General features: G+C 32.1%; 1 protein-coding gene across 1 annotated transcript; it reads left to right on the forward strand.

The window, feature by feature from the left end:
- Positions 1–4,854: 4,854 nt before the first annotated feature.
- LOC139872278 (uncharacterized) lies at positions 4,855–5,508 on the forward strand. Its single transcript, XM_071860120.1, has one exon. The coding sequence runs from the start codon at positions 4,945–4,947 to the stop codon at positions 5,368–5,370; it is 426 nt and encodes a 141-aa protein (XP_071716221.1). The 5' UTR covers positions 4,855–4,944; the 3' UTR covers positions 5,371–5,508.
- Positions 5,509–13,410: the final 7,902 nt, after the last annotated feature.

Raw genomic sequence — 13,410 nt, forward strand, 5'->3', positions numbered from 1 at the left:
CTTAGACTTTGAGTTTGAAGCTAAGACTTTGAAAATATGTTAATATATGTAAATAAGACTTTCAGTATTTTTTCATGATTTTAGACAAAGTGGGAGTATTTTATCAAAAATCATATATTGGGTGGATGTCGGGATTTTTTCAAATCTTTCCACTGACACCAAAAGAGGGTAAAGCTCTAAAAATTACTACTTGGGCTGAACTTTTCGAATTGTTTTTGAAAAATTAACTTCTTAAGGAATCCATAGCAATTTGATTCACTTTAAACGGAGTTGTAATGAATATTTGGCGAGCAAAACAAAATCTGCTAAAATTAACGTTGTATGGACGAAATTTATATTGTAAAAACTATATTAACCATATACTTGCTAACTTTTCCTATATCCTATATATATTTGGACATGTTATCATTAGTGTAACAAAATATTATAATCTTAGTTAATTCCGAGATTGTATATATATATATATATATATATATATATATATATATATATATATAATAATAATAATCTTGGTACATTCCATGATAATAAGTATACAATACGTTTTGATAAATCCTAAGACAATAAGTATACAATACGCTTTGATAAATTCTAAAACAATACGTATACAATACGTCTCTGGGTTGATGCAAAGACAATACGTATACAATACGTCGTGGGGTAATTCTAAGATTATATATATACCGATTATTGGACTGTTGGACATTTCGGACTATTTTGGACTACTAACAAAGGACTACTAACATAAAAATGTTAAAAATTAATATATAAGTATTCTATGAACTTGTTTTATTTTATTCACATGTCGTATTATTATCTGAATCATTATTATTGTTATAGGTTCGTGAATCCAAGGACGATGGCCATATTTTTAGTAAGCTGAAAACTTATTATTAATATACTTTTACTACCGTGAGTATATAGTCCCATTTTTAAACTCTAAAAATATTTTGGGATGAGAATACATGCATTTTATGTTTTACGCCATGGATACAAGTACTTAAAATATATTCTACGTTGAGTTGTACCACATTGCATATCTTCCCTAATAGCTTGATAACTAATATTTACATGTTGTAAGAACATGTAAGCGCGAATCCTATTGATAGATCTATCGGGTTTGACAACCCCAATCGGGCTAGTCGCTCTAGTATCGTAAACGGTTGCATAGTACTTCGTTTTTACTACACTTGGTACAGTGTAGGGAGATTTCATAATAAAGAGAATATGCTACATTAATGGTTAAGTATGGTTACCGAAGCGCTCAACAACTTATAGAATACATTTATACACTTGCGAGTGTACATATATTTATAACTATGAAATCTTGTGGTCTATATTTATATCGATGCTAAACCTATATATCTCACCAACCTTGGTGTTGACTGTTTAAGCATGTTTATTCTCAGGTCCTTAAGAAAGTCTTCCGCTATTGCATTATCTGAGCAAGCTGTGCATGGAGTCTCATGCTTTTAATTAAATAAAGTGTTGCATTCAATAAAACATATGTCATGTATTATATTTGACTGTTATGTCAAGTGTGTAGTATTTGAAAACCGATGTATTATGGAGATTATTCCTTAAATAATCGCCCAATTGTTTAAAACATGCATTATGTATAATAATGGTGTGTTTTTTTTATGAAACGAATGCAATATTTTCAAAAATGTATCATATAGAGGTCAAATACCTCGCTATGGGACCAATGAATAGCGTACTGCGTTTATAGTAATATGGACGGGTTGTTTCATGACCCTTGCTCGGGTTTGCTCTATGTATGTGTGGGCGAATGGACTCCTCTTGTGCTTCGGGTCCATGTGATACGCTTATGCGTTTTGGGTTACCACCCTTGATGTTGTGATTGGCTAGTGTATTGGATAAACCCTTTGGCGATGGGTTTTGCTAGCTTTTGTCGTGGTGATGATTCGGGTAGTGAATCGCGTGATGTTCGGATTCACTAAGGCGCGTGAAGTTCGGCCAACCCTATTGTGATGTATGACTAAGGTATGAATCACGCGAAGTTCTGAGTCATAAAGGCGCGTGAAGTTCGGCCATCCTTAATAGTCAAATTGTTTGGAGGTAGTGAGTCGCTTGATGTTCGGATTCACTAAGGCGCGTAATGTTCGGCCAACCTTCATGTGGTTGAGGTTAAGGGGTTAACCTTATTGATGTTGTTGAGTATATTGATTTGTGTATGCACGTATATACTTATTGTTGTGTTGTAGCTAATCTTGTGGCGTTAGCTTGGAGTTTTCGTAGCGTGTAGCTACTTTGTGTATGTGCCTATTTATAGCTTGCTTGCTATGCGTTGGTGGTATGTGTTTACTCTTTGTGCTTGGTGATGCGTAGTCGTTTTATGCATATGTATGTGTATAGTATCTTTACATTCACTAAGCATTAGCTTACACTCTCGTTGTTGATATTTTTATAGGTTCGCGTGTTGGCGGCTCGGGTAAGCGTGGGGATTAGAAGATCTTGCTTTTGGATTTGATTAGGATTGGGTAGCGTATCCCCAATCACCATGCTCGGTCTTTAGTTTATGTTAAAACTCACGTGGTCGAAAACTTGTGATTTTGTACGAAAGTCGTAAAACGGCCGATGTGGGCCCGGTGTCGTAAAACTCGGTTTTACTGTGAAAAACTCTTAGTTTTAATTATTATAACATATTGTGAAAGTGTTTTCGTGTGAAAGTGTCAGGAAGTGGGTTTTCCGCTCGCATAAAATTGTAAAACTGATCAAAATATTTTAGTTCATTTGAACGCCGTCCAGTCCTTCAGAGCTGGACACTGTCCAGATAACTGGACGCCGTCCAGATGCACAGTCTCACAAAAAAAAATTTAGGCGTGTTTTTGGTCGGATAATGGGTTGGATCGTTACACAACATGCCTCACTTATATATCTCTCATAAATTTAAATTATCTGTTAAAAAAAAAAAATACAAATTCTCGAATTCAAGAAGAAATTTTTTTAAAGCATTTTCCACTACTGAGTAATATCAAGTGTTAGTCAATCATTTATCTTTTGTAGAAAAAAGATGACGTATTTTAAAAGTCAAACTAAAAAAAGTGTTATCGACTGATCAGATATAAAATCCTATTGTTTTACACTTTTTATAATTCACATGCTTTCCAATTTAATTAAAACTAATATTTTAAATTTTATTAGCTAGATAGTGAAAATTTCTATACTACAATCATATTTTCATTATGTTATATTATATACTACTATATACTAAAGGGTATATGGGACATAGTGCGCTTTTGCAACAACGTCCATATATCCTTTTACCTCGTTTTACCTAAGAAGCATTATAGATATTTATTTCAAAGTTATCATAATAATAACATTTTATTTAAATATATAGTAAAAATTGATATGTACATTGTCGTTCAGCTTGAAATATATTTAAACTGATAAAAATAGAGTGATGTTTGTTTACAAATTTGAATTAGGGCATACATTTATCGAATCGCACCGGGCATCAAAAATATCCGGACCGGCCCTGTTTGCGGTGGTCATTCACGGCTGTTGACGGGTGTTGGAGGAGGTTCTGTAGGGGGTGGAAGGTGGTGGATGTTGAGACCGGGGTGGATTTGGGTGGTTTACCGCCCCAAGTTTGGTTGCAGGTCTTTTCCTTTCGGAGAATCTTCGAGTTTGGACTAACTGACAATCTCTCAGTTGGAGATTTGATTTTTGCGGATTGGGCTAATTTTCAGACAGTCAGGATTGATGTCAGTTGTTGGTGTTTTATTGTTGCTGTAGTCGTGATTGGTGTTCTTCTGACTGTCATCGCTGTTTATTGCATCTGTGTTGTATATGTTATTTAGTGCCTGTTTCTTTTGGGCTTAATGGGCTGAGTTGTCTTAAATGATTATTCGGTCAATTTGGGTGTTTGTTTACTTACGAATTTATGATCCACCAGGTCCCTTAGAAGAGTTGTTTCGCTCACCCATAAAAGTAGTATCCTCCAGGTATAGACGATATAATTACATACGTACCCATTATCTTTCTTTCAATATTCATCTTCTTTTAACAAAATTACTCATCTTCTTCATCCCTTTTCTCAAGAAATCAGACATCTCCAGTCATATATTTTTTTTTACGTTTTCGATTTGGGGGTTATTCAAACCTAATTTTAAAAAACGTCATGTTGGTTATTAAATTGAATATTACTAAAAGATTAGAGATTTAGAGACTTCTTGCATATCGAATCCTGAAAACGTGCTATTCAGTTTGTAACCTTTTTTGATGAAGAAAAATAAATACTTTTGTTTCTTCCCCAAAAAATAGTGGAGTATTGTATCTGACAATCAGTTACGGAGTATTGAAAATATGAGTTGTGATTTCAAAAATGATGTTTTATTTGGTAATCAGTTAAAGATATATACCGTATTGAATTTGATTATATATTCCAATTTATATTTAGGGGCAAATTAGTCATTTTAACCATTCAGTCCACACATTCAACATGAAAATTAAACAACTTTATTCTTTAAATAATTACTCCATACTGACATCTGTATTCATATTGTCATCTATATCCGTATAAAACTTAAAAAAAAATAAACAGGCCCTTAGTATATAGCTTTTTTATATGTTTTTTCCGTTATTAGCTTTTTAGGCTTGTTTATAAATTATAGTTCGGCCGTGTTAACTAGATTTTGATTTAGAATAGTATTTACTGCCACTTGTTTTGGCTTGGTTGCGGTCTTGCGGATTCCTGTGTGTTGGTTTTTACGTTTTTCAAAAGAATAAAATAAATAAATAATAAATATAAATAAAAAATGGAAGACTGTGGCCCATATATCGATGCAAGTGATCATCCCCGATCTTATCTTTCCATCATAAATAAGAATAAGAATAAGATCATCACAATTCAATTCAATTCAATTCATCTTCAAACAACCGCTTCTCAAAATTTCACATTTAATCACGCACACACTTATGGGTGTAATAATCATCGACGGATCCACCGTCCGTTCCTTCGTTAACGACGAACCTCACTTCAAAACAAGCGTCGACACTCAATTCTCCTCACTCGATATCAACAACGACGGCGTTTTATCCAGATCTGAGATGCGTAAAGCCTTTGAATCGATGCGATTATTGGAAACGCACTTCGGTGTCGACATCGCCATGCCGCCGGAAGAACTCACGCGTCTTTACGACTCGGTTTTCGCCACTTTTGACGGTGATCATAACGGTACTGTTGATCGTGATGAATTTAGATCGGAGATGAAGAAGATTATGCTGGCGATTGCTGACGGATTAGGTTCGTCGCCGATCCAGATGGCGGTTGAAGATGATGATCAGAGTTTTTTGAAACAGGCGGCCGATTTAGAAGCGGCCAAGTTATCGGCGAGTAGTTGATCACGTCCAATGTTTTGTTGCTGTATGTATAACTTGTACAGTACTAGTCGATACGTGTTGTGTTACTGTGTTTATTTATCAAAGTTAAATAAAAAGTAAAAACTCATAGTTGTACTGTAATTTGATTGGATTCTGTGACGGTGTGTGTGTGTCACGTGACACATGTCTACAAACTTCTAGGGGTGAGAAAAAAAACCACGCATTAACCGAACCGTAATCATATTAACCGATACAACCGTACCAAATTAATCAAACCAAATGGATAACCGCGGGTTTATTTAATACTTTTGAATTAACTGCATTTTGTGGATCGGTTATGGAAATAATAGGTAGCCGCACCGAATTAATCGCACTCGCACCATTTAATATTTCATATATAATCATTTTTATGAAAGATGGTCAACATGTTGAAATATTAAACCTTGTAGATGAATGTGTAACGTTCTTTTGACTTTTATGTTGAGAAAATTAAGCATACATATTAATTATATCAAAGGGGAACACACCAATGAAAGACACTTTGACCTATGACTCTCGGATGGAGGGAGAATAAGTTTGAAGGAAAGTTTATTTATTAAGAACTTTACATGAACTTATGTTTTGTCTAATTTATTTTATGATTCTTTTGCATCAATTTAGAGTGTAAAAAACTACATTGATCTACTTTTATTTTCGATTAGAATTATGAGACAATGACCTAGTCTCATATTAAAATGTTATCTATTTAGTAAATTTTTCCGTAAATGGTTAACAAAATTAACAACAACAACAACAACAAAACTCAATACCACATGAGTGGTGTATGGGGAGGTGAGATGTAGACAATCCTTCCTCTATCCTAGAATAAAAACAAGTCATTTCTTCACCCAGAGTGAAACACTCTCAAAAGTAGAGAAAGTCATCTCTCTCTCTATTCGACGGATAAAGAGATTGCTTCCGAGTGGACCTCCGGCCAATAAGCAGGAAATTTTTTTTTAAAAGTAAAATAAAATTAAAAATAAAATTGAGACGCCACGAAAATGGTAGAATCGAATTTCCATGGGTTTTAACTCCTGCCTGGAATTCAATTTAGGCTCTAAACGGCAGTCAAGACGCCAATAAATCGACGCTTGCTGTTAACAAAATTAACCGTTTTATAATTAATCGTTAACCAATTTAACCATATTAACCAAACCGCTTTTAACCGCACCCAATGGTTAAGAAAATTAGTTAACCACAATACTGGTTATGAGTGTGGTTTTGACCTAAAACCGCCCCAACTCGCACCATGCTCACCCCTACAAACTACGGTAAACAACTTGAAAATTACATTAAAACTATAAAACAACAACAACAAATAATGATTTAGGTAAAATGTAGAATCTTTCTTCTATTCTAAAATAAAAGAGAAGTTATTTCTTCATTTAAAAATAGATAAAGTCATTACTCTCAATATTCTATGAATAGAGACATTGTTTCTAAATGGACTCTTTGCCAATAAGTAGTTAGAAAAAAAATAAAAAAATAAAAAAAGTGTGAGACGTTATGAAAATAGTAGAATCAAATTTTCACGGGTTTAAACTTGTCTGAACTTCGATTTAAACTCTAATCGATAGTTAAGTTGCTAATAAATCGGCGCTTGTTAACTAATAGGGCCAATAGTAAAACTATAAAATGGTAAAATAATCAAATTCATTTAGTTAAGGCACATGATTTGCAAAGCGGCTATTAATCATTCGCTTTCTCTAATTCTCTTTAGACTTATTTACGCCATTACTAATTACAGTATTAGTGCTTATACTTATTTTTGCTAGAACGAGATCCGAGTGACTCTTTTGTTATTTTTGTTGTAATGTAATGGGTTCTCTTCATCTTTTTGATGAATAAACTCTTTTCTTGCTATGAATGATATTCATTTTAACCATCCAGGCATAGCCTGGATGGCCACCGACACTTCCAGTGAAGGGAGCCACCCGGGTTCGATTCTTGGCACTGCTATCTCGTTCAAAAAGGGAGCTCACCTGAGGATGCTTTACCTGGTAACCGTGAGGGTCGGCTTGCGGTTTACCCGGGGGTTTACCCGCTGCGTTGGGGTCAATGTGCCTGCTTCGTAGTTGGGGTTCCACCGTTACCCAAAAAAAATGATATTCATTTTTTTTTTCGCCGAAAGAAATCAGTACTTATAGTTTACAATTAAATGTACCATAAGTCTTAAAGTTTTCTTTTTTCATACTAACCCTTAAAGTTTTGAGTTAGTTTCAACTAGAAAAAATTTGACCGCGCGTTGCTGCAGTTGTATTCGGCGCGCGGTCGAATTTGAATATACGTTGTTTGGTACCTAACATATCTAGTAGGTTGGATTGTTTTTTGTACGTGTATGTATATGTATGTAATTTAGCCCGAAATATTTAATTTTTTTAACGATGTCCGTTTCGCGTATAGTTAGTCGCGTTGTGTTCGTAAAATTAATTCGAGTTGAAAGGTGGTCTTGAAAAAATTTAACTCGCACCGAGCGTGAATATAGGGCCCATTATTTAGTGTTTTTTTAACGATGTCCGTTTCGCATATAGTTAGTCCCGTTGTGTTCGTGAGTTTTTTTCGAGTTGAACGGTGGCCTCGGAAAAATTTAACTCGCGCCGAGCGAGAAGATGGGGCCCGTTATAATTTCGGGTGGAGTAAGTTTTTTTTATTTTAAAAAAATTATATATTTACATTTGTTACTCCTAAAAAAGTGTAAAGTTGAGGGAGCGTTGTGTACTTTGTGTAAAAGTTTGGGGACCCTTTGTAGTGTGAACGCAAACTCAAAACGACGATGCATAACTGAAACGACCAAAAATCGGGTGACAATTAGGAAAAATTTAACTCGCACCGAGCGAGAAGATGGGGCCCGTTATAATTTCGGGTGGAGTAAGTTTTTTTTATTTTTAAAAAATTATATATTTACATTTGTTACCCCTAAAAAAGTGTAAAGTTGAGGGGGCGTTGTGTACTTTGTGTAAAAGTTTGGGGACCCTTTGTAGTGTGAACGTGAACTCAAAACGACAATGCGATGTAGCTGAAACGACAAAAGTTCGGGTGACAATTAGTCTGTAGGTATACTAAAAAAGTGTAAAGTTGAGGGGGCGTTGTGTACTTTGTGTAAAAGTTTGGGGACCCTTTGTAGTGTGAGCGCGAATTCAAAACGACAATGCGATATAACTGAAACTACAAAAATTCGGGTGACCATTAGTCTGTAGGTATAATAATATAATATAATAATAATAATAATTTCATCTCCAATTCTAACGTCAGTTACATCATCTCTGTTAGGTCCTTATCACATGCTTACATAAATAGTCTTTTTGTGTTTATATGTTTAATATAACATACTATTAATATAACATACTATGAAACGTATACAGGTTAATCCCAAATGCACTTTTTCAATCGTCCCGTAGCAAACCCTAGTTCTTAAATTTCAATTGTCACTTCCCAAACCCTAATTTCCAAATTACGAAAATGGTTAATGGATAATTGTTGGTGTGGTAGAAAAGTTGTACTTCGCACATCAAGGACTTCGAAAAACCCTGGAAGAAGATTCTATAGTTGTTCAATATTGGTATGTATTTTGTTTTGAATTATAATTCTGTTTGTGAATGTGAAATTGTTGTAAATGTGAATTATGGTTGAAGTAATGTTAGTATTCTTGTATAGTGGTCGAATTGCAGTTGCAGGTTTGTACAATGTTATGACCCACCTATGATGGATCAATAAGAATTATTGGAGTTAAAGAATATGCTTGAATTGAAAACTCAAGATTGAGGAACGAAAAAGAAGACATCTCTGGTTTATATTATTAGTATTATTATGTTTAGGTATTAATAAGTATTATCTATTGAATAATGTTCTAGAGTACTAGGTCATTTTTATTTTTATTTTTTTTGTTAAAACAAGAAGTTTAAGATTGTTTATTTCAATGTACAATGATGAGATATTTAAATTTTGCTTCAATTTGTGAATGAAATGTTCAGTTTCTTAATGTTTGTGCAGTCAACTTTGGTGCAATAATATGATAATGTATGTTTGTGCACTAATATGTAATGTTTGTGCACAAATGTAATGTTTGTTTGTGTAGTCAACATCGACGCACTAAGATATAAAATTTGTGCAATATGACTTTGAGTTTGAAGTTGTCTAACTTTAAATTTGTTGAATTCATATGGATTTTGAGTTTTATATTTGGTGAACACATATAAATTTTGAAGTTGTTTGACTTTAAAAGTCAAACTTTATACTTTTTCTTAGTTATTTCAACAAGTATTAATATAGGATGGACATTTTATTATTCATGAACTGTCTCATTAGCTAGTTTTGGGGTAGTGGGTGTAACGGGTAAGTATTTTACTCTTTGGATTTGGTCATATGTGGCTAGTTTAGAAGTCCACCGGAAAGTGAAGGATATTGAAATAATCATGTAAGTTTGACTTTTAATGGTAAACTAAGGTTGGTTTAAAATTTGTTTTTGACCATTGTATCACTTGATAGTATGTTTTGAACCTTTGTATCAGAATAATAAATTATATATACAAGTTTTGTCTTGTAATCGACAATTGTATCAGTTGATAGTATGTTTTGTAGATTTATGTGCAGTAAGTTTGTGCAAGTATGTTCTGTAAACCTTGTATCGGTTTATAACATCAGTTGATAGTATATTTTGTACAAGTATGTCCAGGTTATATACAGTTTACAACATCAGTAATCCAGTAAATCAAAACATCATCAGTATTTAAGTAAAAGAACTGACCAAATAACTTGAAAATAACATAACCTACCAAAATAACATCAGTATTCTAGTACACCAAAACACATGAAGAAAACATAAAAATAACATCTCGACTCTCATTGACCCAAAGTAGCATCATTATTCAAGTACACCCAAAAAACATGAAAATAACATCAAAATAGCACCCTTGACCCTCATTGACCCAAAGTAGCATTCTTGACCCAAATTAACAATCTTGACTTAAAGTAGCAATCTTGACCCTCATTGATTGTGTCCAGTGTTGACCCTAGCATTAGTACAACGTCTCTTGTTATGCCCAGGTTGTTTGCAATTACCACAACGATAAATACCACCTTTTTTTGACATTTTGCTTTTTCCTTTCAAGACATGTTGTTTATCCACTCTTTTCTTTCACCCAAAATTCGAAACATATTATTTTCATAAAAATCGATGAACATATTAGTTGATCTATTACTGCAATCTTATATTAAAAATAACTTAATGTGTAATATCTGTTGGTACAATCTGAAACACATTCCTGTCATAATAATACAATTTCACGTATAACATTCATCCTAAAACGGTTACAACCGTACAATAATCGATGAAATAGTTCGCTGTAAAAAAACTCATGAAACAGTTGCATAAAAAAAAATTTGAAATGCCTTGCAATATAATTGATCCAAAATAGGTGTATCAATACTCAATCCGTGATTCCGTATAGTGTACGTTGGAACATCCATGGGTTGATCCATATTAGATTGAAGATATCATGGTTTGTTGGATGAATGTTATACGTGAATGAATATGAATAGGAAGACTCGATAACCACCAAATGTGTTTGTTTACACATTAGGCGGTAATAGGATTTGTAATTATTTAATGACAAAATGACCAAACTACCCTCCTATATTTTAAACTAACGGAGCCGAGTTAAAAGAAGTTAGGGTTGGGGGACCAAAATGAAATCAAATAAGAACTTTAAGGGTTGACATGAAAAAAAAAAAAGAGTTTAGGGTTCAGGATGAAACTAAAAGTAACCTTAGGGACCTTTGACATAATTAAGTCTTCTCTTTATTTAAAACTTAAAACTAAGTTAAGAGCATCAGGAGTGGGAGCTCGTCTCCCCTTAGTCACCTACCCCGTCGCAAGTCACCCCACTCCCCAACCAATTTTCTGTGACAACCCGAAAATTTCCGACCAAATTTAAACTTAATCTTTATATGTTTCCGACACGATAAGCAAAGTCTGTAATGTTGAGTCTCGAAAATTTTGGAACTGTATTCATATATTCAATTACCCTTCGACTATTCTCAACGATTCACGAACAATTATATTTGACTAGATGTGAATATATATATATATATATATATATATATATATATATATATATATATATATATATATATATATATATATATATATATATATATATATATATATATATATATATATATATATTAATTGAAACATTAAACTTATTGGTTTCAATATCTATTTGATATATCGAACTATCGAAGCTTAAAGAGAATGCCAAATGATTGAATTAGAAGATATTTTATCTTTTATCAATTCCATGAACATTATAAGATGATTACGGGTCTCTGTTGTGAGGTCCACATTGATTTGAGAAATCTTTCCTTTTTAACCGTATACGGAATAATTGGTAAAGTAATCTACAAGTGGAAATGCGGAGTGTAAATGATTGAGATAATGGATGTCGACAAGATAAGCAAATTAATGTGTTACATTAAAATAATTTCATATATTTATTTATTCGTTGGACTTTAACCTACAATTCACAAACAACCATTTGTTAATGGACATGTGCATAAATATTTATATACAATAAATTGGAATATTAATTATTAGAATTAAGATGCAAACACAATTATATAATAATATATAAAATGTGTAAATATGAAATATTCAATATATGTTATTATGTAATATATTATATTACATAATTAATAACAAATAATATAATATTAAGATATTAAATTTAATTAAAAATTAAAATATAGTTACTATAGTAATATTATTATCACTTTCAATATTAATATCAACATTAATATTTTTAATATTATTATTTTAAATATATAACATATAGATATGAAATTTGAGATATATAAATATTATTATTACTAATATTATTATTAACAATATTAATATTAATATAATTAGTATTATTATAATTATCATTAATAATATTATTATTATTATCATTTTCACTAATATCATTATTGTGATTTATTATTATCATTATTATTACTCTTATTATGATTATTGTTAATTCTATTATTATTATTATTATTATTATCTTATTTATTAGATTTATATTTATTATGTAATAATACTAAATATATAAATACAGATAAGTACATATTCAGTTACCCATCTCTATCTACTTTATATTTTTTTCTTCTTTTTATTCCTCTTGATTGAAGTTGGGCTGTCCTTCCTGTGTGTAAAAATTGTACCCGATGACATAAATTTCTCAATGCCAGCAAAACTGATCAAATCACTTTTACTAACTTCAATTATTCGATTACTAGTTATATATGATGCTATCCTGTATTGCAATTGAGATAGGAAAACAGAAAAGATAGAAAACTCACCAAGTACCCTGTTCTTGAACTCAATTTGCTCAAACCCCGATTTCGAAATCAATTTCAAAATGTAATAATACAGTCTTGTTAGGAATCGTCTATCTAAACTATCTGTAAGTTTTCAATCCTCAATTCTTTCTATTAATTTCTAATTTGAGAGTCAAAGTTTTGGTTTTAAAAGTCAACTGAGTGTTCTTGAATCAAATTCGAGTTTGTTTTGATGTTTCCAGTTAACTTGATAATCCATAAAGATTATAGGAATGATTTTCAACACAATTCATGTTGTAATCATAATCTATAACAGTCTTAATTTTAAAATCAACTTTTGAGTTCATGTGTTCTTGACAGTGATATACAAAAACTTGAATTCGAAACAAATTTTAAAAACTAAAAATGCAGAGTTGTTAGGAATCTTTTACTCAAACTTCCTGTAAAATCTCAAGTTCCAATTCTTGATAACGAATTCGAATTTGCGAGTCAAAATTAATTTGTCAAAAGTCAACTGTTTTGTTCATCAAGAAATTAGAGCTCGTTTTGATGTTTCAAGTTTAATTGACAATTCCAATAGTTTTTAGGAATGATTTGAAACTAAATTCGTGTTGTAAGAATTGTCCAAAACGTATTCGAAATGGAAAAACATTAAAAAAAATTTTAAAAATGTTACGAGCTTCAGCAGTAAGCTCATTGCTG

Source organism: Rutidosis leptorrhynchoides, chromosome 1, assembly GCF_046630445.1.
Source record: "Rutidosis leptorrhynchoides isolate AG116_Rl617_1_P2 chromosome 1, CSIRO_AGI_Rlap_v1, whole genome shotgun sequence".
NCBI classification, from domain to species: Eukaryota; Viridiplantae; Streptophyta; class Magnoliopsida; order Asterales; family Asteraceae; genus Rutidosis; species Rutidosis leptorrhynchoides.

What these genes read in the sequence shown, in the direction of transcription:
- LOC139872278 (XM_071860120.1), top strand. Translation starts at nt 4,945, where the DNA reads ATGGGTGTAATAATCATCGACGGATCCACCGTCCGTTCCTTCGTTAAC.